The sequence below is a fragment of the Peromyscus californicus genome, unplaced genomic scaffold, assembly GCF_007827085.1.
Source record: "Peromyscus californicus insignis strain IS unplaced genomic scaffold, ASM782708v3 Scaffold_13__1_contigs__length_99412109, whole genome shotgun sequence".
NCBI classification, from domain to species: domain Eukaryota; kingdom Metazoa; phylum Chordata; class Mammalia; order Rodentia; family Cricetidae; genus Peromyscus; species Peromyscus californicus.
The window spans coordinates 4,172,118-4,198,403 of NW_026294424.1; the positions used below are offsets into that span (position 1 = coordinate 4,172,118).

Consider the following 26,286-nt stretch of genomic DNA (forward strand, 5'->3'; position numbering starts at 1 on the left):
GAGTTTGGAAGTTAAGAATGTTGAAAGCAGTGCAGACAATGGAGGCCTTGCTTGTGAAGTTTTAAAGTGAAACTTCTGAAGCAGACTCTACCAGACCATTTGTATAAAGAATCTGGTGTCTGGTCAGCTGAAGCTGAAGAATTGCTGTAAGTAACAAGAGACCAGAACCACTAAAGTAAAACCTTTATTTTGCCGGGACAATGGATGTTGGTCAGCTGGGGCTGAAGAATCAGCTATGATTAAGAGACCAGCATCATCAAGGTGAAGTCTTCTGGGAATGTTTCCTCAGGGTCAGCACACAGAATCCGTGTTCCAGAAGAGGCCAGGATTGCAGCTCGTGCTGGCAGGCTAACTTGGTAGTGTAAGAGTCACCCAGGTGGTACTGGTTTTGAAGGCATGAAGGGGTCATGGAGAGCATCTGAGGCTTGGCACTATGTGGCAGGGCTGGGATCCCTGAAGTGAGCCCAGGAGAGGCAACTGGTGCAGTCCAGTTGCAGCAAGAAATCCCAGCCATTTTGGAGATGCCAGTACCATGGGATGACCACCAAGACCTTGTTTTTGGATATGGCACCTCTTCCTAGGACTTGTGTAGCTTTCGAGCCTGTCCTGGAACTCGCTAGGTAGACCAGGCTGGCCTCGAACTCACAGAGATCCGCCTGCCTCTGCCTCCCAAGTGCTGGGATTAAAGGCGTGCACCACCACCCGACACAATTAAACTTCTTAATAATATTTTATACAGCTACTTCCCAGGCACTTGTGCCTGGGTAATCCAGAAACCCTAGGAATTTAGTATACATTTCATACCTTTCCACACTCTGTCTTTCCAATTAGCAGCGCTGAGGATGGGATGGAACTCAGCATGTTAGGCAAGCGCTATGGTTTCAAAACACAACAAAGGTTAGCCCCCACTGACCACTTGCTGACACGGGCCAAGCAGCAAGCACGAACCCAGGACTGGGTCCAGTGGGATCAAAGCTCCCTTAGAGGACAGTGTGAAGGTCCCACCGAGATCAGGATTCTCGGAAAGACTGGAGCTGCTAGGAGGCACTACCTTCGGGGAGACCGAGTGCCTGGGGTGCACCCACCTTGACGAGCCTTCAGCAGCAGAGTGTTGGCCACGAGGTTCTCGAGTTCCATGGCTCGTAGTCTGCGACGCAGGCGCCGCTGCGGCGGGAGTCGAACTTTTTGGGGTGTAGGCAACGGAGGCGGGGAAGGCTGGCGGGGAGGAGACCCTAAAGCCACAGGGGCAGCCTCCGCGCATACCTCCGGCGGGGCGCTGGGCTTCTGGATGCTGGCCCGCCGCGACCGCTTTCGCCGCCGTCTCTTCTTCCGCTTCTTCTTGCGTCGCCACCACTGCCACCAGTGGCGCCGTCGCCGCCGCCGTCGCCGTCGCCGTCGCCGTCGGTGCGAATGCAGGCCCGGGGAAGGCTCGCCACGGGCTCCAGCTACGTTGTCGTCCGGGCGAGGGGCCTCCGCTACCGGCGCCGGCGCGCGGTTGCTCGAATTCCTCCTAGCATCATCGCCCAAGCCCACGGCGCGTAACTCTCGCCTCGGCGCCCGGTCCTGGCGCGGCACTGAGCCTCCGCTGCGCCCCACCCCACGGGAGAGCTCACTAACGGGAGAGCCGTCTCCGGCGGCGACGGCTACCGCAGCCGCCGCCGCCGCCGCCGGGGCCGCCAGATAACTCGCACAGCAGCCTGGCCCCGGCTAACGGTTTTCCTCCAGAGGGAGCCCGAGAGCTCCCCTCGGGGCGGTGCCTGAGGAGACTGTGGCAGCTCACGGGACACTACAGATCCCATAACGCCCAGCGCCAGGAAGTCCGGCAGTGTTGCCTCCTGGGAGTTGTAGTCTTCAATTCACGAAAGCGCCAGTTCGGTGTCTTACAGGACTTGTGTACTTCTCGCGAGGTAAGGGGTGCTGACGTAGTTATTGCGAGACGAGGTTGGGCGTGGTTCTGCAGCCTCGGCTCACGTTTCTTGAGGCAACCGGCTGCTGTTTGTCAGATCTGTAGGCACTGGATTCCAAAGTGTGGCCGAGTGAATGTCATGGGGAAGGCGAAGCGGGCTGGTGCGCGGAGGCAGGTCCACAAAGCACCCGCAGGGACTTTCGGAGGCCCGGCGAAGACTAACCCAAACCCGTTTGAGGTGAAAGTCAACAGGCAGAAGTTCCAGATCCTCGGCAGGAAGACGCGCCACGATGTGGGACTGCCCGGGGTGTCCCGCGCCCGAGCCATCCGGAAGGTAAGGGGACGCTGCCAGTATCTGGCTTCTCCAGTGGCTAGTTGAATACTTCTTGGAGACTGTCTTAGTAAGGCTTACTATTGCCATGATGAAACACCGTGACCAAAACAACTTGGGGGAGAAAAGGGTTTATTTGGCTTACACCTCTATACCGTAGTCGGTCATTGAGGGAATTAAAGGCCGGAACTCAAACAGGGCAGGAACCTGGAGGCAAGAGCTGATGCAGAAGCCATGGAGGGGTGCTGTTTACTGGCTTATTCTCCATGGCTTGCTCTGTCTGCTTATAGAAGCCAGGACCACCAGCCCAGGGGTGGCCCACGCACAGTGGCCTGGGCTCTCCCCATCAATCACTAATTAAGAAAATGCTCTTTAGGCTTGCTTGCGGCTGGATCTTATGGAAGCATTTTCTCACTTGGAGTTCCCTCTTTTCAGATGACTGTACTTTGTGTCAGGTTGGCTTTAAACTAGCCAGCACAGAGATCATGACTCTTAACATAGCACCGCCTGTGCTTTCTCTGGGATTGAATGCCCTTCCTCTGGAAACTCTTCTTTGGGATCTTGCAGGTGTACGTTCTTCTTGACTCCTCAGGGCCTAAGGCTTAGGCAGAGGTAATCACTTCTGAGCTCTGAACTGACCTGTACTACTTTTCTGTAGGCTTTGACCATGCCAGTATGCGACCCCATGCTCTTTGAATGTTTGAAAAATGTCCCTCCTCTGAATTACATGAGCTTGTCCTCAATTAAAATAGTACCTTTTATGGATAATCTCATAACTTTCATCCTGGTTCTTATGGGCCCTTCTCAAGTGTATTCTGTACCTTCCTTTCAAATTCAGTTCAACAAATGGCATTCTGTATGTAGCTGTTGATGTTCCTTGGGATTTTAAAAAGAAGTTTGTGGCTGCCTGTTGTGGTGCATGCTTTTAATCCCTGGAGAAGCAGAGGCAGGTGGATCTCTTGAGTTCAAGGCCAACCTGGTCTACACAGTGAGTTCTAGACCAACAAGGGCTACATAATGAGACTCAAAACTTCCAGTTGAGTCTCAATAAATGAATAAATATACTTAAATAAACAAAGAACAATTTCTGGTAACTTTGAGAGAGTTAATAGGTTAGAATTATTGGTAGTATTTGTAGGGGAGATAAATAAGACTTGGCCTTTGCCCTCACAGCTCCTAATCTGTACTTTGTTGCAAAGAATGCATTTCACGTGAGATCTTTAAATTGAATGAAATGTCTTTTGAATAGGGTGAGATATTCATACTGCAAGGAGCTGACACTGTCCTGTATGCATGGTCCAATGTATGCATTGTAGGAAACACAAAAGACTGACTCTATTCGCACTATACACTATAGGCTAAGGATAGCAGAGGGCGCATTGGGGAATAGGATAATGTGACCTCTAAAAGAGCCACATCTACGTTTTCCAGTTAAGCCTTGAGTTTTGTGCAATAATGGAACATACCCTGCCACTTGTAGTGGTTGTAAGCGTTAGATAAAATAGCACATTTAGTGGATAGTGAGCTGTCTCTAAATACTACTGTTCTTGCACTGCTTGGCCTGTTGTCCTTGTTTTGTCTCTTGCAACCCAATTTCTTAAAAAAGACTTGTTTTAATTCCTAAAGGTGCTAAAGTACAAGTACCATTTTTCACATCCCACAGACCAAATAGCAAAGTTTGTGCATCCCTCTAGTATGGATGAGAAGGATCTCAGTTCTTTTTTGAATTTCCAAGCACTTGGCCCACATCAGAAATTCAAATATTTGAAGAAATCATAAGTAGAAGCTGGGAACTTTGGGAGGTTACAGTCAGGAGGCAGTAATGTAGAACATCAGAAAATTGTTCATAGAATTATACTCACGCCCTGGAGGGCCAGTGGGCTAGACTGAGGAGGTGAGTTGGAGGCACACTGTACTGGAGTGGGGAAGGGGAAGGCACAGAGTCAAAGGGCTCTAGGTGTACTGACCATGCCACACCAAGACCCAAGGGGCATGGAGAAATTAGAAAGGATTGGGGAGCAGTGTCTCATTCAGACACAGTCACTACTGTTGGGGCTGAACTCCAGTCAGTTTGAGTAAAAATGACTGGAGTAAAAAATGCAAAAATGCTCAAATCTAGGGTCCCATTAAGGGTTTCAGATGCTGACAAGATACCTCATTAGTTGTGGGTTTATGAAGCCACTGAATTGGAACGTTACAAAAGCCTTTTGTTACTTGATGGTTCTACACTGATACTACTTTCGGCATTGATTGATGTATAAATGCTCTCAAATAACAATCTATTGGCAAATGTAAAAATTTCTGCAAAAAGCTTGGTATGGTGGCACGTACCTGAAATCCTAGCACTCTAGAGGAAGGGCAGGAAAATCAGAATTTTGAGGCCATCCTTGCCCACAGAGAGAATCCCAGGCCAGCATGGGCTATGAGGCTATGTTTTTTTTTTTGTTTGTATGTTTGTTTTTTAAAGGAATCTCTACAAAGAATGAAAGTTGCTATTACAGCAACTCAGGTCTCTTGAGACTATCACCCTTCCTTGCTTCCCCTCCATCCTTACCTTAGGGCATTTAACCTCAGGGCTGAATAATACTAAATATGTTTATTACTGCTGTTAGAGGGATACCCAATTTTCAGGTACTTGCTATTAGTTGTTCTGTGCTTAGAATATCAAGATAAAAGGGTTTGTTTTGTTTTTTTGTTTTTGTTTTTGTTTTGTTTTTCAAGACAGGGTTTCTCTGTGTAGTTTTGATGCCTGTCCTGGATCTTGCTCTGTAGAACAGTCTAGCCTCGAACTCACAGAGATCTGCCTGGCTCTGCCTCTCAAGTGCTGTGATTAAAGGCGTGCGCCACTGCCGCCCAGCAAGATAAAAGGTATTTTAAGGTGTAAAGAGTGAATTGTGCTCCCACTTGATAAATTCATTTATGATATAGTTTCACACATGAAAGCACAACTGTACATTCTCTGGGATATGTTCAGTGGGAAGTAAAGTCCCTCCTTTCTGTGGAAGAAATCTAAACACTTTTCCAAGTGAATCATGCCTATAGTAAATATTCCCAAATTGTAACACAGCTTCTACAACTTTCAGCACTGACAAGTAGATTCCAAAGAGGAGAATGATTATCTCACTCCCATTAAGTGTAAGTTGATTTTTCTCTTCTCAAAATTCTGTCATCACCAGGGAAGGCTTGTCATTGATGAAAGCATGTTATGAACTTCGATATCATAGTGTATAGTTCTCAACTTCACAGCCCATTCTGGTGGCCTCTTCAGTGAAGATGACAGGAGCTTGTGTGAGAATTATTTATGTGTGATCTGTTTTTCAGCGAACCCAGACTTTACTAAAGGAATACAAAGAAAGGAACAAGTCCAATGTCTTCACAGATAAACGCTTTGGGGAGTATAATAGCAACATGAGTCCAGAGGAAAAGATGATGAAGAGGTTTGCTCTGGAGCAACAGGTATGGAAAAAGTGTGTGTGTGTGTGTGTGTGTGTGTGTGTGTGTGTGTGTGTGTGTGTGTGTAGGGGGGGTGTCTTTGCTATAAATTTTACACAAGACCAGCCAAGGAAAAGGGTGTTTCTCTGTAGCAAGCTTTGTTCTCAGACACCAGCTCACAAACAGCAGCACAGAGACTTATTAGTTAAGAAAGCTCAGCCTTAGCTTGGGCTTGTCCCATTAGCTCTTATAACTGGAATTAACCCATTTATATTAATCTACGTTTTGCCTTGTGGCTTTTTACCTTTCTTTCATTCTGTATGTGCAACTACCTCCATGTCTCATTAGTGTCTGGTGCGCACCTAGTTTCGTCTCTGGGTTCATCTTCCTCTCTCTCTGCCCAGCAGTCCCGCCTCTACCTCTTGCCCAGCTGTTGGCAGTTCAGCTCTTTATTAAACCAATCACAGTACAGTATACAAATACACCAAACCCTTCTCCTTGTTCATTGACGCCTCTGAGTTGTTTGCCTGCCGTGTACAAGGGATGTCTCAGTTGGTGCGTCCTATCTGGGTAGACATAGAGAAAGGGCACTTTCAAGAGATACCAGTTAGTTAATGAGTAGAGAAATACCTTAACCAGAACAAATAGTGAGTAGTGACAGTTGTTAGCTAAGGTCTTGCCTTCAGTTTTGTTGGATGGAGAACAAGTGAATGGAGGACCATTGCTGATGGAATGATTTAGCAGTAGCTTAGCCTAGTCCGTTGACTTATTTAAAAAATTTCTCTACAAGTTTTGCTTATATTTCAGTCATCTTTCAGATGATCCAGAATAATCTTCAGACTGATTTGTGTTGTCATATTTCACATGTAGCGGAAAATAACTAATTTTCTAGGAAGTAAATGTAATAATTTTAGGTAACTGATTTTAACCCCTTTTTGTCAAGCGACATCATGAGAAAAAAAATATCTACAACCTAAATGAAGATGAAGAATTGACTCATTATGGCCAGTCTTTGGCTGACATCGAAAAGCATAATGACATTGTGGATAGTGACAGTGACACTGAAGAACGAGGAACTTTGTCTGGTAAGTGGGAGGTGGCACCACAGAAACCTGGTAGCTTGGAGAAAGGGGCAATGTCTTCAGTATTGGCCTTTCTCCAGGATATGATAGTTTAACCTCTTGATAAGCCCCACAGGGTTTTTGCTTTTGTTCTTTGTTTTGTTTGTCTGTTTTAGAACTTTAGGATGGTATGTGACTGATGCCTTTATGGGCTCTAGGAAAGTTTGCTTTTGGCAAGGGTCACCACTGAGACATGTCGCAGCATTCCATTGTCTGATATGACATCCTGACAGAATTTACTAGTAATTTGGATATGAATGAGGGAGAAAGGCAAATTGGAGATGACTGTAAAGGTCTTGGCCTAATCCACTGAGAAAACTGGATTACCATTCACTGAAATGGGGAGGACTGTGAGATAGATTTGGGGAACTCTACAGTGAAACATCCATAAGCAGCTGGAGAGCTAGGAACCAGAGGCCAGCATGGAGACTGAGCAAGGGCACCAAAGGAGCTAGAATACATAGAAAAGAGATGGCATGGGATGGGGACATGACTCCATGGGGAACAGTGCAAGCACGAGGATCCCTAACATCCACATAAAGAAAGGCCAGGTGTGGGGCCAGCAGGATGGCTCAGTAAGTAAAATATGCTTGCCCCTCAAGCCTGGTAATCTGAGTTGAAGACCCAAGTAAAAGTAGAAAGAAAGAACTAACTCCACAAAGTTCTCCTCTGACCTCCCATTGTGTGCTGTGACTCAAGCAACCCCGTTTCCCACTCCAGTCAGACACACTCAAACACACACAATAATAATATTTTTGTTGTTGTTGTTTTTTGTTTTGCAGTTTCTGAGACAGGGTTTCTCTGTGTAGTCCTAGCTGTTCTAGAACTCACTCTGTAGACCAGGCTGGCCTCGAGCTTAAGAGATCCGCCTGCCTCTGCCTCCCAAGTGCTGGGATTAAAGGTGTGCGCCACCACCACCCGACTTAATAATGGAATTTTTTAAAAACTTAAAAAACAAAATCTGAGCATGGCACTGTGGAGGCAGACATAGAAGGAGCCCTGGGGCTGGTAGGTGGTTTGCTTGACTCCAGGTTCAATGAGAAGGCCTGTCCTAAGGAAACAGGAGGGGCACGGTAGAGCAGGACATCCAGTGTCCACTCCCTCTCGTCTACACAAACACACACACACACACACACACACACACACACACACACACACACACACACACAATGAAAGAAGAGCTGAAGCATGAATAGTTGGAGAAAGCACAGTCAGAATGCCCTGGGCATGCTGGCTGGAAGCCAGGTCCAGTACTTTCTGGAGAGAGCACCAGTGTATCAAGCACTCCTGATAAGAAAATTAAGAGCTGGCCTGTTAGTAAGACTCCACAGGAGAGCCAGAGCAGTGCCTGAAGACAGGGAGACTGAAGATGACGCAGAGACAATTCTGGAGGTGTTACTGTAAGACTGAAAAGTAGAAAGGGTGCGATACGCTGTCACCTGTAACCATGTCAGCAGGGAGCAAATGGAGAATTTGGTTTAGCTAAATGGCAGCTCACACAGGAAGCCTGATTGGCTCAGAGGGTCAAGGGCATGATGGGAACATGGACCAAAAGGATAATGGACAAATGGATAAGAGCTTGGCTTTCTAGGGGGCTGCTGGATAAGACCTGAGCTAGAAAAAGATTCTGAACATTCTTTTTCTGTTCTAGGTGAATCGATTTACATCTGAGAAACTAGTTTTGTTTTGTTGTTTTGTTTTTTAAATTCTTTGTAGTTCACATTTGACGGTTCCTGCAGTGTTTATCTTCTGTTATGGCAGCTAGAATAAGCTGGAGACGAGGGGCCCTTATGGTTCTTGCTCTCACCGTTGGCCCAGGGCCTTTGTCTGTGTAGGAGGAAGCAGGGATGCCTGCCGTATGTTGCTCCTGGACTCTTCTCCCTCCAAGACTGGTTCCAGTCTGTTTTCCTGGATATGATGATGTTAAATGAGAACAGATGAACAATAAAAGCTACATATTGCTTCCTTAGATTATAGCTAGTTGGTGATCTAAGGAGTCTGAGTGTCCTTGAAGCAGCTAAGCTTGCATTTCCTTAAGTATCATTGTGCCCGTGACCTCGTGCCAGTTGTGAGAATTTCAGAGTATTCTGGGAGACGGCCAGCAAGATGGCTTGTTGGATAAAGGCACTTTCTTTTTTTTTTCCTCTTTTTTTTTTTTTTTTTAAAGTGACCCCAAAGCTACAGGATAGAACTGAGAATCCAGAAGTAAGCCTTGGTGGGTTTTCAGCAGGGCACCAGATCTCATCATAGATGGTTTTGAGGCACCATGTGGTTGCTGGGAATTGAACTCAGAACCTCTGGAAGAGCAGCCAGTGCTCTTAACCTCTGAGCCATCTCTCCAGCCTGGATAAAGGCACTTTTCATCCCAGCAGTACAAGCCTGAGAACCTGAGTTTGATCCCCAGAACCCACATAAAGATAGAATGAGAGAGCTGGGGGTTGGGGCTTTAGCTCAGTGGTAGAGTGCACAAGGCCCTGGGTTCAGTCCTCAGCTCTGGGGAAAAAAAAGAGAGAGAGAGAGAATGAGAGCTGACATTGCAGAGTTGTCCACATGATTGCTGTGGCACACAATGCCCACATACATATCACATATAAAAATAAATTTTTTTTAAAGTACTCTTGGAGAAATGTTGACAGAGTTCTACCCAAAAATGGTTACAAAGTTAGAGCCTGGGCTCTAATATAATATCTTCTGCTATTTGTTTCCAGCTGAGCTGACTGCTTCCCACTTTGGTGGTGGAGTTCCCAAGAATACTTCTCAGAAGGAAGGTGAGGATGGAGATAAGCCAAAGTCACGGAAGGAACTGATTGAAGAGCTCATTGCAAAGTCAAAGCAAGAGAAGGTGGGTGGCTAATGTTCTTACTGTGGACAGCACCAAAGTATGCCAGACTTTCTTCCCATGTACATTTATCAGCTGCATTTGATTTTTACCTGAATTAATATAGGACCACTCATTTTGAAAAGGAATATTCTAGATCTCATTAAGGATGTACTTCTAATGGTTTTTGTTGGCTTTAGTATTTGCAGAACAGTACTGATTATTAAACTTGCAGTGTACTGCTCAGAGCATCTGAATACATAGTAACAGGAAGTTACTTCTGTTTGATCTTAGAGATTTACGTTTAAGACACTAGCTTCTAGTCCCATATTTCATACTGATGCATTTGGTATTAAGTGGGTCATTGTGTGTTCTTAGCCTTGACACCAGGCCACTCGTGGAAGTCTAATAATAATGGTGTATGGTATGTGTTTGCTGGTTTTTTTCCCCAGAGGGAGAGACAAGCTCAACGAGAAGATGCCCTTGAGCTCACAGAGAAGCTAGACCAAGACTGGAAAGAAATCCAGACTCTCCTGTCACGTAAATCTCAGAAGTCAGAAAACAAAGAGAAAAAGGAAAAACCCCAGGTGGGCAGCACCCTTCACAAGAAGCAACACGAACCTAATGTCTGTTGCCGTGACATTTCAGCATCACTGGCTCTTTCCTGTTAGGGTGGGTTTAGTATATGTGCAAACTCGGGTCCACTGAGCCATTTTACTGGCCTTATTTTTAGTCAGAAGTTTCTTCTCTTTTTGTTTTGTTCTGTGTTTTTGAGACAGAGTCTCTCCGTGTAGCCTTGGCTAGCCTAGTATTCTCTGTGTATACCAGGCTTGCCTCAGTTTCACAGAGATCTACCTGCCTCTGCCTCCTACAGGGAATAAAGGCACGTGCCACTGTGCTCAGCTTTCAGTTAGTTTACCTCATGTTTGTTATATAGGGTGGAAGTGACCCAAAGTCACCTCTTTCTTTAAGTGAATTACAGTGTTTCTCAGGAGAAAAGTCCTTTAGGGTAGGAACATCGAAAGGCTGTACTTCTGTTGCACATCCTTTAGGGTAGGAACATCGAAAGGCTGTACTTCTGTTGCACATCCTTTAGGGTAGGAACATCAAAAGGCTGTACTTCTGTTGCACATCCTTTAGGGTAGGAACATCGAAGGGCTGTACTTCTGTTGCACATCCTTTAGGGTAGGAACATCGAAAGGCTGTACTTCTGTTGCACGTCCTTATATTCATGTGTAATATATTTAATATGCATTTGCTTAATTTCTTTTCCTCTTAACAGTGTTGCTTTTTACATTTCCCCTAAACTGTTGAAAAATGGTACATTTGTTTAGTATCAAGGTTCTATCAAAGAAATAGGATTTCACTAGATTATATTGTAGCATGGCATGTATGTATCTTTCTAAGTCAGCCGTATAATTGATGTTACTGACATAATTTCCCGTGTTTCAGGCTAATACTCAGTTGAGTGATGTTTTCTGTTAAAGCAGATATGTTAGTTTGGGTGGAGTGGGTTTGTCTGAGGATTAGGGTTTTGTTGTTGTTGTTGTTGTTGTTTCTTTTAAGATAAGTTTTCATTTAGGACAAGCCTGGCCTTGAACTCACCAAGAGTGACTTTGACCTCCTGATTCAGCTGCCACTACCTCCCAACTGCTGGAATCCAGCAGCTTATATGTTTTAAGAATAATTTTTTGCCTCCTGAGTGCTGGGATTAAAGATGTATGCCACCACTATTTGAGGCCAGCCAGGGCTACACAGAGAAACCCTGTCTCAAAAAAAAAAACAAAGTTTTTATGAGCAGCAATATCCATGTAGCCCACATGTCTACCTGTTTCTCAGTTTTTAGGGTCAATTAGGACAGCCTGCTTTTGTTTATTTATTGTTAATTATTATATTTATTATAATGTGGGGGATTATGAGCCAGCTTTCCAGCCCCAAGCACAGATTTCTATGTGGAAGAAAAGACTTAGGCATGGTTTGTCCCCTTCCTTATTAATGGTGTCTGGTCATTAATGGAATATTCTTTACTTTTTGTAAAAAAAATCCTGGAAAGGCGCAAAGCTACACAGAGAAACCCTGTCTCGAAAAACCAAAAAAAAAAAAAAAAAAAAAATCCTGAAACATATCTTATTTTTACCTTAGCCAGATGCATATGACATGATGGTTCGTGAGCTTGGCTTTGAAATGAAGGCCCAGCCCTCTAACAGGATGAAAACGGAAGAGGAATTGGCAAAGGAGGAGCAAGAGCGGCTCCGGAAATTAGAGGTATGGGTGAGCTGTAACTGAGTGGACAGTCCAGCTGGAGACCCAGGAGGCTCAGCTCCCTCCTGTGAGGCCTGAGTGCTGACTCTCCTTCATAAGTGCTTCTCCTTTGTCTTGAAGATTTGCTGGAGTGTGCTGTTCTTAATTTTACATTGGCAGACATAAATGTTGTTTTCATTGATAGAAGTAACAATACGAAGTAAAGTGAAAATAGTACCCAAGGTATTCTTGGTAACACCTCTCTTGGTAACAAACAGCTGCTGACACTGGAGTGAGTACATTGCCTTCTACACTGTTAGCTGTGCATTCAGAGTTTTAGTCTTACTGTGGTTAAACAAATGAAATAGAAAAATGCTCTATAGCTGTTTCAACATGCTGTGTCACAGGCCTCTTCTGTACCCTGAGTGTTTCTAGTTAGATTTGATGAACAGAGTATGACTTCTCTTTCCTTACTACCTCAGGCTGAAAGACTTCGAAGAATGCTTGGAAAAGATGAAGATGAAAATAAAAAGAAACCAAAACATATGTCAGCAGATGATTTAAATGATGGCTTTATACTAGATAAAGACGATAGGCGTTTGCTTTCTTATAAAGTAAGTTGTCACCGCCCACTCCTTTCATTTAAAAACCACATTGTCTATTCAAGGGATTCATTGTAGCTGGAATATTGAAGCCCTTTTAAACAATTTCTGTCACGTTTTCATGGTATATTTATGCCATGGCAGGTATCAAACTTTATAGAGAAGATGGTAACAATGGTGTCCTTCTGTCCAGAGAAGGAGCTGGTACAGAACCACAGACTAGACTTTTGCTGGTTCTCAGTTGTTGACATCTGGCATTTTTAATATATTGATGATCTTTTTGAATTCAGTATAGTATTGACAGAGCTAACCCATGATTAGAGTTCTGTATTGTAGTAAGAAGAAGAAGTTATTATTGGGTTTTAATTTGATTATTTTTGTTTATTTATGAGATAGGCTCTTGGTGTATACCCTGAGCTAGGCTGGAGCTCACAATTCTGCCTTCCAAGTGCTGGGACTAGAGGATGTGCCACCATGAATACTTTTGAGTGAAATAATTAGTTTCTAGGTGCCATTTATTTATTATATGGTGCTAGAGGCTGAATCAGGGCCTTGTATATGTTAGGTATGCACTCTGCCACTAAGTTACTTCTTCAGTACTAGTGTAGTTTTTAATTTACAACATTTAAAGTATGAGTGTTTTTTTAGAGTGTATTAGCCAGAGCTTAGAACAGGAAAATAGGTGGGCCTACTGTTTTGAGAAGGGTCTGATATGTAAAACTGGATGTTTTAAAAAGTACACACACACACACACACACACACACACACACACACACACACACACACACACAAAAACACTTACATGAACAAGTTCTACCCCAAAGCCACTGTTGTCTTCTCTTTTCACTAGCCCCCAAACCAGTGGTAGGACACTGTAAACCCTCACAACCACTGGATACCATCAACATTTCCCTCCCATGAGCTCTGTGGCAAAACCTAAGCTTTTCCCAGCGTCCCAGCTGTGGGGTTCTCTGGAAGGCTGGAACAGTCTCTAGTAGAAGTTTAAGGGCTTGGTGCCACCTTTTGCTCAGCCCTGGCAAAGGCCTTACTGATGGGGATACATGTAAGAGAAAGTGACCACATGGCCATGCAGGAAGTCCAGGAGAAAGAGAAGGCCCAGGCATGCTCTTTAACCACTCTCAAGTAACTAATTCCTCCTGAAAGCAGCATTTACTGACTTAAAGACCTCCCTCCAGGCCTCATCTCCCAGTGGTCCCTCCCCTCTCACAGCACCACACTGAGGACCATGCTTCCAAATGAAAGCACTATGGAAGAGCTTCAGTTCCTGTGGCTTAGGTACCTCAGAGAAATGGGCAAGAGGGCCCAAGCAGATAAGAAAGTCTGATACCACGTAGGGTATTTTGGTGTGGCTGCAGAATGTTCTGACTGTGGTCACCATGATCTTTTCCTAGGATGGGAAGATGAACCTTGAAGATGTCCAGGAAGAGCAAAGCAAGGAAGCAGGCCAAGAGAGTGACCAGAAAGAGGATGAAGAGGAGAGTGATGAGGAAGAGGGTGAAGATGAGAGCAGGGAGGACACAGAAGAAAGCGATGCGTCAGACAGCCATGCAGACCTCGAGTCTAATGCAGAGAGTGAGGAGGAAAATGAGAAGCCCAAGAGTGAGCAACATCAGACTCCCGGGGGAAAACTGCCAAGTGATGATCGGAGAGCTCAAAAGGCTGCTGGAGCTGAGCTACCCTATGTCTTTGCAGGTAGAACCCAGTTGTTTTCTCTGTTCTGTTTTCAGGGCTGAGATTCAGTCCTCAGCCTTGTTGAGTTTTCTTGTTTTCCAAATAATGGGCCACAGGATGTACTTGTTAGTCTCCCTCCCTGGAGATGCTATTGTGAGTACATAGTCACATTCCCATTTGTGACATCTTTGCTGTGTGTCATTCTTCTTGGTACCTGTGGGTCCCCATATTAGCATCAATTTGACATTGGTTCCATGACTATGCACAGATGAAGAGGCACCTTTCTGCAGCAGGATGTGATTGATTCCTGAACCGTCTGTACACTCTGCTTTGGCCACAACAAATACCTTCTATCAAATATAGGGTGTTTGATCTGGTTCATAGAGAAAAACTCTCCAGTTATAGCAAGTAACCCTGACTTGTTCTGTGACTGAAGGTTATTTCCAGAAAAGATAACTGATGATTAAAACTGGCTTACAAGGACCAGACTTGTGTAAGTCTCCAAGCCTGTCTGACATATATATACTGAAACCAGCACTGCCTTATGGTTCGTGGGTCTTCAGGCAGATTTCTGCTTGATGAAAGCCAGGGTTGTCTTCTCTTTGGGGCTGTCCTTGGGTACATGATTGTCAAATATAGGCCATTTAAGTAATGTTACACTCCTTGGATAAACATAGATATATATGCGGTTAAACAAACACCTTATATGAAACTTAGGTTAAATAATGTTTTTATAAAGTGGAAGTAGTCATGTGGGTTGTTGTCCTGTTGAAGGTTAACTGTGAAATGTGTTTGGTGTTTTTGATAGCTCCTGAATCCTATGAGGAGCTGAGGTCTTTATTATCAGGAAGATCAACAGAACAACAGCTTATGGTGGTGGAGAGAATCCAGAAATGTAACCATCCAAGTCTTGCAGTAGGAAACAAAGCAAAATTAGAAGTACGCTGAGATAAATTTGTGGGTATGGGAGTATTAGCATGATCCTGTTTCTATGATTGTTAAACTTACTTGGAGGTACACAGTACAGGGTGTCTTGATGTCTTCTCAGGGCCTGCCTCCCATTTGATACCACTCTGGTGGCACTGGGAAGCATTTGATGAGGAGGAGAAAGCCACGCATGGCATCAAGCACCTCTCTGCCTCACAGCAGCCCTATTACCCTCATTTCACTCGTCAGGAAACTTATACTCATAGCCACCAAGTGGCTGAGACTGAAAAAATGAGTTGCTCTCACTGGCTTTATTCCTTGTGGCAGATTGTCATGTCCTTTTCTAGACAATGCAAGGCTGCAGCTTTCCTCATCTGTTTTGTTGTTGCTTCCATTTTGTTTTTGAGACAGGGTTTCACTATGTGCTCCTGGCTGTCCTGGAACTCATGTAGGTCAGGCTGGCCTCAAACTCTGATCTGCCTGCCTCTGCCTCCCAAGTGCTAGGATGATAAGTAAGCCACCACACCAGCTTTACTTTGTTTCTTTGAGACAGGGTCTGGTACTTTGTGACCCAGGGTGGCTTCAAACTTTGTCTTGGCTTCTAAATGCTGAGATAATAGACATGTGCTACCATGCCTAGCTCCTTGTTTGGTTTTAATGAATTATACACTGTGCCATTCTATAAAGAATGTGCCTGATTCTTAGCTTTCTTTTCTTAACTCATCTATGTCTAGCATTTTCTAGCAGTGCTTTTGCTTGAATTTTGTTTATTCTCCTGAAGAAGTCTGTCCCAATGGGCTCTGGCCAGCATGCAGGTGTTCTGGGAACTGTAGGCTGTGGTTTAGCATTTGGTATTAGGCACTGGGTGATCTCCCAATCTGTGTCCCTGCAGAAATTGTTTGGCTTCCTTCTGCAATACGTAGGAGATTTGGCCACAGACAGTGCACCAGACCTCAAGACCATTGATAAGTTGGTTGTGTAAGTAAAAACGTTTGTATTAAGAGGAATATGGGGCTGAATTGAAGTTTTTCTCCTATCTAATGTTACAATACACATTTTGGCATCATTGTGGCAGTCGAGTGTTAGTGTGACCTTAGCAGGCAGGTGACTGCCCCCAGAGCTCTACATAGATAGGCCTCACCGCACATACCCACAGCCTCCCCTCTGACACATGCTGCTACCACTGCAGGGGTGAGGTAACCTTAAATTACCAACAAGTTGACATCTCAAACAAAGCTCGTGAGCCCTTCAGCTTACAGCATTAGTACTCACCGGTGTGTCTGTTTCTCTTGCCACTGGACCTCCAGCTCTGGGTGGGTTCAGAGGTATTTGGGAACATGCTAGAGGGACCCTTTGCCGCCTCACCAGTCCTTGCCTCACTGGAGTCACACAGGAGGTGCTTTGCTTGAGTCTGAGGGTGCCTGCTGGGGAAGCATGTCCACTGTCCTACACAGGAGTAGCTATAGAAGGTTCTGGCCTTTACCACAACCTGTGACCCCTGTGCTTGTTTTCTGCTTCCTGTGCAATGGCTGGAAGGACAGAAGGGACAGAGATCTCTGTCAAGAGCTGTGTCCTGGAGGTGGGGTCAGTGAAAATCTGCAACTGGAGGGGGCACTCTCAAGCCACTTCCTCCTGTACTGCATAACTAGCCTGTGCTAGTTATGTGGTTGCTGGGTACTGAACCCCATTTCATGCATGGCAGGCAGTACCACTCTACTGCTAAACTATGAGACCAGTCTGAGGAATCCACTTTTCTTACCACCGACGGCTGACCTTTCTGGTGGTCCAGGTGATATTTCAAGTAGCATTTTATGCTTCTACATACTGTTTTTTGCCATTTCCTAAAACCTTGGTCATAGTGTTTATGTGGTGGTGGTAGGAGTATGTGAAAGTGCCATGGGTGTGCAGAAAGCATGTGCAGAAAGATGCTCCTGCACTATGTGTGAGGAGACAGTAAGGTCAGACATGAAGTGTTATGGCAGACACTTAGAATATGCTCCTAGCAGTACTGATATTACAGACACCCATGGCACTTTCACATACTCCTACCACCACCACATAAACACTATGACCACGGTTTTAGGAAATGGCAAAAAACAGTATGTAGAAGCATAAAATGCTACTTGAAATATCACCTGGACCACCAGAAAGGTCAGCCGTCGGTGGTAAGAAAAGTGGATTCCTCAGACTGGTCTCATAGTTTAGCAGTAGAGTGGTACTGCCTGCCATGCATGAAATGGGGTTCAGTACCCAGCAACCACAAAACAGAATTGTGTATTCATCTGTAGGCTTCCCATTCTTCCTTGCCGAGTCAGCAAGTGACCGCAAAGGAAAATAGATTGAGATTTGTTGTTTGGGTTTTTTGGTTTTATTCTCTAAAATCATCTCTGTTATGTTTTTGTTTAACAGGCAGTTATATAATCTTTGTCAGATGTTTCCTGAATCTGCAAGTGACTCCATCAAATTTGTTCTCCGAGATGCCATGCATGAGATGGAAGAAATGATTGAGACCAAAGGCCGGGCATTGTTTCCAGGGTTGGATGTGGTAAGCAGAGACAAGGTTCATCAGATCATTTCTTCTCAGCCACCAGTAATCAGGTTTATTTTATCATCACACAGAATGGCTGGCATTGGATATCATGCTTATGGCTTTGAGAGATTTGCTCTCCCTTAGTCAGGTGTCCAGCCTGTAGGCCTATGCATCCTAGATTACCCATGAGTGTGGCTCAACACATTTGTACATCAGTGTCATGTTGAAATGTGAAAGCTTGGATACCCCTTGCTAGACCTTCCAGAATGATCTGAGAGAACTACAAGACATGAGAGGAATGTAGCTGAAGTTTTCTCCAGTCCTGCCCAGCCCCACAGCACTCAGAAGCTTATATTAATTAAAACTGCTCGGCCATTAGCTCAGGCCTACCACTGACTAGCTCTTACATTTAAACTCAGCCCATTTCTGTTCATCTATATGTCACTACATTTTCTGTGGCTTTAACTGTGTGCCATTACATGCTGCTCCCTGGACAGCAGGCAGGCTGGAGTCTCCTGACTCCACCTTCCTCTTCCCAGAATTCTTGTCTGCTTATCCTGCCTATACTTCCTGCCTGGCTACTGGCCAATCAGCATTTTATTAAACTAGTGTACAAAAGCATTATCCCATAGCATTCCCCCCCCCTTTTTTTTTTTTTTTTTTTTTTGAGACAGAGTTTCTCTGTGTAGCTTTGTGCCTTTCCTGGAACTCACTCTATAGCCCAGGCTAGCCTCGAATTCACAGAGATCCACCTGCCTCTGCCTCCCAAGTGATGGGATTAAAGGCATGCGCCACCACCGCCTGGCTTTGCCTTGTAAAGTTTGATGGTCCCCTTTCTATGGGTCCTGTATGTCCAGTCAATACAACATTTTGTTAAGCAGTCCAGGCAAGAGAGGAAGGTTCATTCTTTTTTTTTTCCCCCCTCGGAGCTGAGGACCAAATCCAGGGCCTTGAGCTTGCTAGGCAAACACTCTACCACTGAGCTAAATCCCCAACCCTGGAAGGTTCATTCTTGATTAATGTATAGGAGAACTCTGGCTTGAGTCTGTGAATGGGCTATGTTGAATCATAATGGCAAAGATGGAGTTTAAGGCTAATAGAAGCACTTTTTGCAGAGTGATCCCACTGCATTCTGAGGTTTTAACAGTTTTGTCATAGTCATGTGCTTCATCTTTGGCTGAATTAGTACCTTTGAAGAAATACTCAGAAGGATTGGCTGCTTCATTTTCTGGCATTTGTGTTGAGGTGGGTTGGCAGCAGTTCACAGATGTTTTAAGTTTTTGCTAATGGTTTTTATACGCATCCTGAAAGATACGTGGTTTTAGTCAGCTGACTAGTTAGGTGGGCTGCTTGACCCTCTCCAGCATACTTCTTACACACTCACCTATTTAGCTAAGGCTGTTGAGTGCTGTTGTGAACACTAAGATTAGAGCCATGGCCAGAAGACCCAGTCTCTGCCTCCTGATAGCTCATTTCCTGCTGAGGAGTGCCAGTGGGAAGTCCTGCAGTTGGGGACATCAGAGTGCTGCTTGGGGTTAAGTCTGCAGTCTTTTCAGGCCACGTGGTCATGTGTGGGGTCTTCATCCTCTCAGCATCTTTTTTGTTTGGTGGGTATTAATTGTAATTATGCCTAATTATATCAGATAAGCTAATATGAGTGCTGGTGACACACTAAACTTCACATGACCCTGCTGGTGCCAGGACACAGCTGCCAGTATAGTAGTAGCTGTATGGCTCATACTGTGGTTCTCTTGCTGCTGCAGTAAGGAGCTGTGGCATACAAGAAGCTTGTCAGGCCATGGAGCTAGCAAGGCTGTCCTTACCCCCACCCCAAATTGGGGTGAGTTCTAGTCACTCTTCAAGAATGAGAATCCCTGCCTGACCAGAAAAGTGAATTGTGTGCATTGGAAGTTTTTCTGGTGCCTTTTGCTGTTCCTGCTTTCCCATGTGCTTGGAGTGGAACTACAGGTCAGGTATTGGACGCTGAGACGTGCTGTCTCCTTCCAAGCAGACGCAGGACATCACTTGGTATCCAGCAGGCAAGCACTGGTGTCCCCAACTTTGGTAGCCTGCAGCCCCAGTTCTGCAGGTTGGAAATCAGGGATGAAGACCCTGCTAAGCTCACAGAACAGCCCCATCCCTCTGGAATTCCACATGAGCCCAGCTGTGTGTCGGAAAGCATGGGAGTGCTAGAGTGTCCTGGGAGGTAGTGAGGGAGGCCCTGCCCCAGAGTGAAGTGTGGTGGCTTGTCAGTGCCTGTTGTATCTCACCAAGACTTTTAGGATCAGTTTTGCTATGGGGCCTTTTTTAATATCACTTTACCTTTAATCTGTACTAGAACATTTCTTTTCCAGCTCATTTATTTGAAAATCACCGGGCTGTTATTTCCAACCTCTGATTTCTGGCATCCAGTTGTGACCCCTGCCCTGATGTGCATGAGCCAGATGCTTACTAAGGTGGGTCCCATCTCCCAAGGATTGGTAGATCTCAGGACTGTCTTAAACAAGAGTGTACTTCCACATCCACAGTGATACAGCCTGTAGTTGAATTACAGGTGGCAGGAGGTTCACATGAATCCAGTAGTTCAAGACCAGCTTGAACAGTATAGAGAGCCTGCCTCAAAATAACAAAAAAATAAATAAATCCTTAGCTATTGACCATTAAGATTTGGCATAAAATTGCTCATTTTAAAGGGCCTGTGAGGAACCCATGGGGATAGAAGTTCCACGGTCGGTCAGCCGTGCTGTCCTGCTCGCAGAGCTTCCTGCATGAGCTATTCCAGATGGGGCAGGGTAGAGAGAGCTGGGGTGGAAGGTTTGAATCAGCAGTACAAGATTAGATGGGGAGTGTGACTCCAAAACAAGCTAATAGTAGGACAGTTACCAAGTTTGATGGGGACTATGTTCATCCCCCATTTCGGTTTGGGCTCAGACCATTCCTTTTCCTGTATTTGCACATTGCTTACCATGCCCCATGTTCAGGTAGCCTTCAGAATCAGCCTCTTTATCAGGGTGCAGGGATTCCTGTGGTACTCAGTGGGGTGCTGCTGTCTGCCATAACAGTGCAGTATTCCATAACATGGTTCCAGAGTATAACTGTCCCCGTGGGTTCCTTCCTAGTGCCCGGTCCTGTCTCTACAAGATGTGGTAAAAGGCCTGTTTGTGTGCTGCCTATTCCTGGAGTATGTGTCTCTGTCTCGGAGACTCATCCCTGAGCTTTTAAATTTTCTTCTTGGGATTCTTTACATAGCAACTCCAAACACTAAGAGCCAAGGTGAGTGATTTATGGAGACTTTGAAATGTGCATAAGAGTTTTTAAGTATTTACATACTCATTCTGGAAAGTTGAGAGAACACTGAAAAAAAAAAAAAACACTCGGGTACCAACTGACTTTCTCTGTCAGTGTGTGCACAGCCCACACATTGACACCAGCTTTACACTTGGAGTTCACCTCTCTGGGACTGATGCCAAAGCCATGTAAAGTGTTTCAGCACATTTTAAGTATTGGGGACTAAATACATTGTGAAAATTAATCTTACCTTTCTCTTTTCACTTTTTTAGGGAGGAGGGGTAATAGGGATTGAGTGCCCTCCCCCCTTTGATTTTTAAAATATTCTCAGCCAGGTGTGTGGGCGTATGCCTTTAGCTCCAGACCCAGCACTCACGGGGTAGAGGCAGGCAGATCTCTGAGTTCAAGGCCAGCCTGCTCTCAAATCCCTAGGCTCAAATAATTCCTTCTTCAGCCTCCCAGGTAGCTGAGACTACAGGCATGCACCACCACACCCAGCTCTCTTTTTACTGTTTATGGCCAGGACTGCTCAGTGTATTTTCTGTAAGCTGGGACTCTAAGGAGGAGAGCTAGGGGGAGCCAGAGCACTGGAGAGTTCAAAGTCTGTTGATCTTAACTGATTTCTTTCTCTGGTTCCTGCTCTCCCTTCCTTCTGGGAGCTTCCATGGGACAGAGTGCATTCCTCAAGATCCCCATGGCATGCTCATGGGCCTCTGTTTCTATTGACATTTCCATCCTTAAGGCTAAAACAAAGCTCAGCTTTTCCCTAGTCTGAAGTGGTGGCCAGTTATTCAGTTCACCCTTCCAGTTGCCACCGGCCTTTGGATTTCCTGTCACATGATGTTCCTGCACAGAGCTCCCCTATGGCATTACATACATTCCAAACACTGCCTGCCCCTGGGTATCAAGCTTGGGTTGAGAACAAGCCATCCAGCATGACCTGTCACAGATGATGTAGTTCCCTGTAAAGAGTGCTGCAGTAGAAAGTGCGAGTACTATAGTGGAATCAGAAGGGGGTCCCTTGCCCTGGTAGCGGGTTGGGACAAGGTGACCATGTACTTGTCCCTCACGTACCCAGCCACCTCCATTTAACCATGCCTGAACTCTCCCAGCATGTTTTTCTGCCTCTGGCATTAACTGATGTCCATTTTCAGGTCTCTGCTAATGTCCATCTTGTCCATCCTCTCAGTCTGCTCTGACCTCTGGTGAACTCCCACCTACCCACTCTCCAGCATTCCTGCTACTCCTCATTCTGTTCTGGTTTTGGCATCCGTTTTTGCTTTCTCCCTAGCTAGTTCATTTTTCAGTAAGGGTGCTGTTTATGCCTGACTTCCCTATGCCATGGCCTAAGTGCCAAACTGTGTGTTACCTGAAGAAGGCCATAGGAAGTCTGTTGCTAGCAGGCTTGCAGGTTAAGTTAGGTGTGTTGCCTCACCTATCCCTTCTGGAGCTTCCCCAACAGGTACCCTTTCTATGCTTATTTGCCCAGTTGAAATGGCTTCACTGGTATCTAGCAAGACCTGGCAGCTTGGTGAAGAGATAACTTTTAAAGATCAAGCCACTACAGAGTAGGCTCGGTAAGCCAGTAATATCCGGGTCCTTTCTGACCTGTCGTGCTTGGGATTCAGGTTCCGCTCTGGTGCACCCTTTTAGAGCACTTGGGAAGAATTCGGAATTGCTCGTGGTCTCTGACAAAGCAGATGTGGCCACGTGGCAGAGGGGAAGCCTCTCCTTGCATTGGGCAAGTAGACTAAGCTCCATGACAGCGACTGAAGCCAATCATACCAGGTATGTGTGGATACCCAGGGACATCTTGGAGTGACTGTCCTAACATATATAGCATTATTTTCAAAGTGTACTAACTTGATTGGGAACTAAAACTTCAGTCCCCTTTAAAGATATCGATGCATTTCTTGTGCCTCCTTGCTCTCCAGGCAAACAATATCGTCTTGACTACCATAGTAAGCCATTAGCCTTTCTGCTGATGTGATTCCACTTAGGTTTCCTAAGCTGTGGTGAGAGCTTCCATTTTGCCAGCATTGTTGGCCTATCAGTGATGAGCTTGTCCCTTTCACTGTCCTTTGCCCTTGCAGACTGTCCTGCTTGGCATCATGTCTGACCTTGCTGAAGCACTGTGTGCTCATGTACAGTGTATTGCCATCCTTCCATGCCATCATCAGGCCCCACCAAGCCCTCCTGACAGAGCATCTTGTGGACTGTAGCCTCCCCCAAGACCTTCAGGTGAGCCTTATTGGCAACTAGGCGTCTTGCCCTGGTCTCAGACTGTTGGGTGGCTGGCACCAGCTTAGTGGCATTTTTTGTCATTGAAGTTGCAGCTTAAAAGTCATCACTGGTGCCGTGCCACTGTCTCCCTGGCAGAGAGGCCATCTGCTACTCTCTGGGTACAAGCCCTCACATTTACAATTTTCTCACTGGGGGTGGGGGCTGTTCATGCATTGGCACATGTATGGAGTTCAGAGGGCAATGCCTTCAAAATTTAGTTTCTAGAGATTGAACTCCGGCTTGGTGGCAGGAGGCCTTGTCAGGTGAAACCATCTCACTAGCCCACTTCAGATTTTAAGAGACCGTTATCGCATGTGGTTCCCTGTGTAGAAGATGGTGACTCAGCCAAGGTGCAGCAGGCAGTGGCAAGTGGGGCCTCTAGGAGGACCTCTGAAGGCATGCTGTCATGGCTGTCAGAGCACCTGCTATTACCCTGTTCCTCAGGAGCTGTCTCGAAGCATACTGTCAGAAATGGAAAGTCAGAAGCAGCACTGTCGGCCGCTGATATGCGAGAAGAGCAAGCCAGTCCCTCTAAAGCTGTTCACCCCCCGATTAGTCAAAGTGTAAGTGTTGGGTGCCCTGAGAAGGCCAGGACTGTGGACGGGCTAGAGGCAGGCAATGCATCTGCTTGCAGCATGTGAGAGAGGAGAGATGCTGCACTCGGAGGCAGGCTCGGCTCAGCTCACCTCCATAGTCTTGTTGACTCTCTAACTTTAGGCTTGAGTTTGGACGGAAACAAGGCAGCACTAAGGAAGAGCAGGAAAGGAAAAGACTAATCCACAAACACAAGCGGGAATTTAAAGGCGCCGTCCGGGAGATCCGAAAGGACAATCAGTTCCTGGCCAGGATGCAGCTCTCAGAAATCATGGAACGGTGAGGAAGGACTGTGGGGGGGGCTAGGGCACCACTATGGTTTGACGCCACACTCATAGGCCACTGGTTTTTCTCAGTACTAGGAAGCATGGTGACTGGTATCTGGCAGCCTTGGCAAGGCCGAGGGTTGAGCCAAATATGTATGGTTCTGAACTGTTAGTGTTCAAACAGAAGAAAAGCAAGATATCCTGAAAACTGATGCAAAAGTGACATTTGCTTCTTTTTTTTTTTTTTTTTTTTTTTTTTTAGGGATGCGGAAAGAAAGCGCAAAGTAAAACAGCTTTTTAACAGCTTGGCCACACAAGAAGGTGAATGGAAGGCTCTGAAGAGGAAAAAGTTTAAAAAATAAATTGTTTTGTAAATATAGCAAGGGTTGCATAATGTGTTGTAATGAAGGGTTCTGGAGGGACATTGTGGAGTGTCTGATCCTGTCTCCCCTGCCATGCCTCAGCACCTGTTAAAACAGCCTCCATTGGCGGGGGTGGGGGGGGTGGGGGGGGTCGGCACATGCCTTTTAATCCCAGCACTCAGGAAGGCAGAAGCAGGCGCGTCTCTTGGAGCCAGCCTGGTCTACAAAGCAAATTCCAATGACAGTGAGCTCAGAACTAGAAGTACTGTAGAGAGTTCTTCACTGTTAGATGACAGCCACACCACAGAATGACATTTTATGCAGTCCCATAAAACTGACAAGCTGTCATAGTTTGGGTAAGTGCACCATATAATGTTTTTACAACCAAGTCGCCTACCTGCACACTTCTGAGACCATCTCATCACACATGACAGTACGGGACTGGATCGTTATGTCCAGATGGGTCTTGTCACCTGCTGTGGCTTCTGAGGTATGAGATCTTGTGCAGCAGTTGGTGGTGCTGATTAGGAATTTGATTTGGATGTGGTGAAGCCACCATTAGAGCACAGGATAGTTGGCTGTGGGTGCTCTGGAGCTCAGAATGAGCTGGTCAAGAACAACCTTGGAGGGGCATATGCTCAGCAGCTTGGCTTGCAGAGGCTACATCGAACCGAATGTACTCACCTTATCACTTCCCTAAGGATTTTTCAGAGATGGAGGCTGCATGGCCATGAATCCTGGGGCCTGACACACACCAGCTAGGCTGGTTGGCACCTTGCTACAGTGTTACTCTTTTTTACCCTTTTAGGAGACCCACCATCCAGCTCCCAAATAAATCATACACGGAGGTTTATTATTACTTATGAATGCCTGGCCTTAGCTTGGCTTGTTTCTTGCCAGCTTTCCTTAAATTATCCTGTCTACCTTTTGCCTCTGGGCTTTTCCCGTTCTCGTCTGTAAGTCTTACTCTTACTCCATGGCTTGCTGCGTAGCTGGGTGGCTGGCCCCTGGAGTCCTCTGGCTGCTGCTTTCTCTTTCCTCCCAGCTTTCTCCTGTATATTCTCTCTGCATGCTAGCCTCGCCTATCCTTTCTCCTCCCTCGCTATTGGCCATTCAATTCTTTATTAGACCATCAGGTGTTTTAGACAGGCACAATAACACAACTTCAGAGTTAAACAAACGCAGCATAAACAAAAGTAACACACCTTAAAATAATATTCTGCAACACTGCAGCTATCATCCAGTCTTGGGTTCCTCCATTTTAAACTAGCCACAGGGCTCTGCCCTCTGCATATCCAACTGCAGGGGGGTAGGGGCACAAATCTGGTACTGAGTATCTAGGGGGGACATGCCAATGAGAAGCTCATAGAGCCCCAGCCTTTGTCCTGTGTCATCAGAAGGGGAACACGACAGCTAGAAGAGGCCATCACCCGAGGGTGCATTCTGGTGTATCCTCTGGAAAGAACCAGTGTGGACTGCAAGAGGGTAACAGCATTGGTGGGGCAGGACTTTGATGGTTTCTCTATCTGAAAGTTTAGTTTGTTTGTTTTGGGTTTGGGAGACAGGGTCTCAACATGCACTGCTCTGGCTGTTCTCAAACTTTGTAGTCGGTTGAGGGTGACTTTGAATCCCAGTCTTCCTGTCTCCACCCATGCCCAGCTCCAGCATGGTTTAGAATAAGCGAGGTGGAGGCAGGAAGATCAGGAATTCAAAGCCTTGGCTACCTGAGACCCTGACTCAAAAGAAAGATACTTAAGTGCCAAGGAGACAGAACTGGGCAGGCAAGCTGTCTCTTAGATACATTAACTCTCCCGAACTACACTGTATGCTTTCTAATGCCTCTGGAGGCCGAGGAGCCGCCCCTACACTTGTCTGCTGGGAGGATCCAAGCCG

The 26,286-nt window shown here is 45.8% G+C and overlaps 2 protein-coding genes across 9 annotated transcripts in view; one reads left to right on the forward strand and one right to left on the reverse strand.

The window, feature by feature from the left end:
* Grk4 (G protein-coupled receptor kinase 4) overlaps nucleotides 1-1,194 on the reverse strand; it is a 103,807-nt gene extending 102,613 nt beyond the window's left edge. For 7 of the 8 annotated variants that reach the window (XM_052736156.1, XM_052736153.1, XM_052736158.1 and 4 more), the window contains exon 1: nucleotides 1,086-1,194. In XM_052736156.1, the coding sequence (XP_052592116.1) occupies nucleotides 1,086-1,137 (52 nt within the window). In that variant the 5' untranslated portion in view covers nucleotides 1,138-1,194. The remainder of the gene's footprint in view (nucleotides 1-1,085) is intronic. The other variant, XM_052736152.1, reaches the window with a different exon arrangement.
* Nucleotides 1,195-1,937: 743 nt separating this feature from the next.
* Nop14 (NOP14 nucleolar protein) lies at nucleotides 1,938-24,410 on the forward strand. Its single transcript, XM_052736150.1, has 18 exons — nucleotides 1,938-2,240; nucleotides 5,559-5,693; nucleotides 6,613-6,754; nucleotides 9,499-9,632; nucleotides 10,061-10,195; nucleotides 11,751-11,873; nucleotides 12,332-12,463; nucleotides 13,864-14,164; nucleotides 14,952-15,082; nucleotides 15,963-16,048; nucleotides 17,480-17,615; nucleotides 19,955-20,056; nucleotides 20,720-20,873; nucleotides 22,517-22,676; nucleotides 22,982-23,129; nucleotides 23,616-23,734; nucleotides 23,889-24,044; nucleotides 24,294-24,410. The coding sequence occupies exons 1-18, from the start codon at nucleotides 2,046-2,048 to the stop codon at nucleotides 24,391-24,393; spliced, it is 2,589 nt and encodes an 862-aa protein (XP_052592110.1). The 5' UTR covers nucleotides 1,938-2,045; the 3' UTR covers nucleotides 24,394-24,410.
* The last annotated feature ends 1,876 nt before the right edge of the window (nucleotides 24,411-26,286 follow it).

Coding starts and splice junctions, on each gene's coding strand:
- Nop14 (XM_052736150.1), top strand. CDS start 2,046: ATGGGGAAGGCGAAGCGGGCTGGTGCGCGGAGGCAGGTCCACAAAGCA. Junction 9,633..10,060: donor CAAAGTCAAAGCAAGAGAAG/GTGGGTGGCTAA, acceptor TTTTTTCCCCAG/AGGGAGAGACAAGCTCAACG. Junction 15,083..15,962: donor GAAACAAAGCAAAATTAGAA/GTACGCTGAGAT, acceptor GTGTCCCTGCAG/AAATTGTTTGGCTTCCTTCT.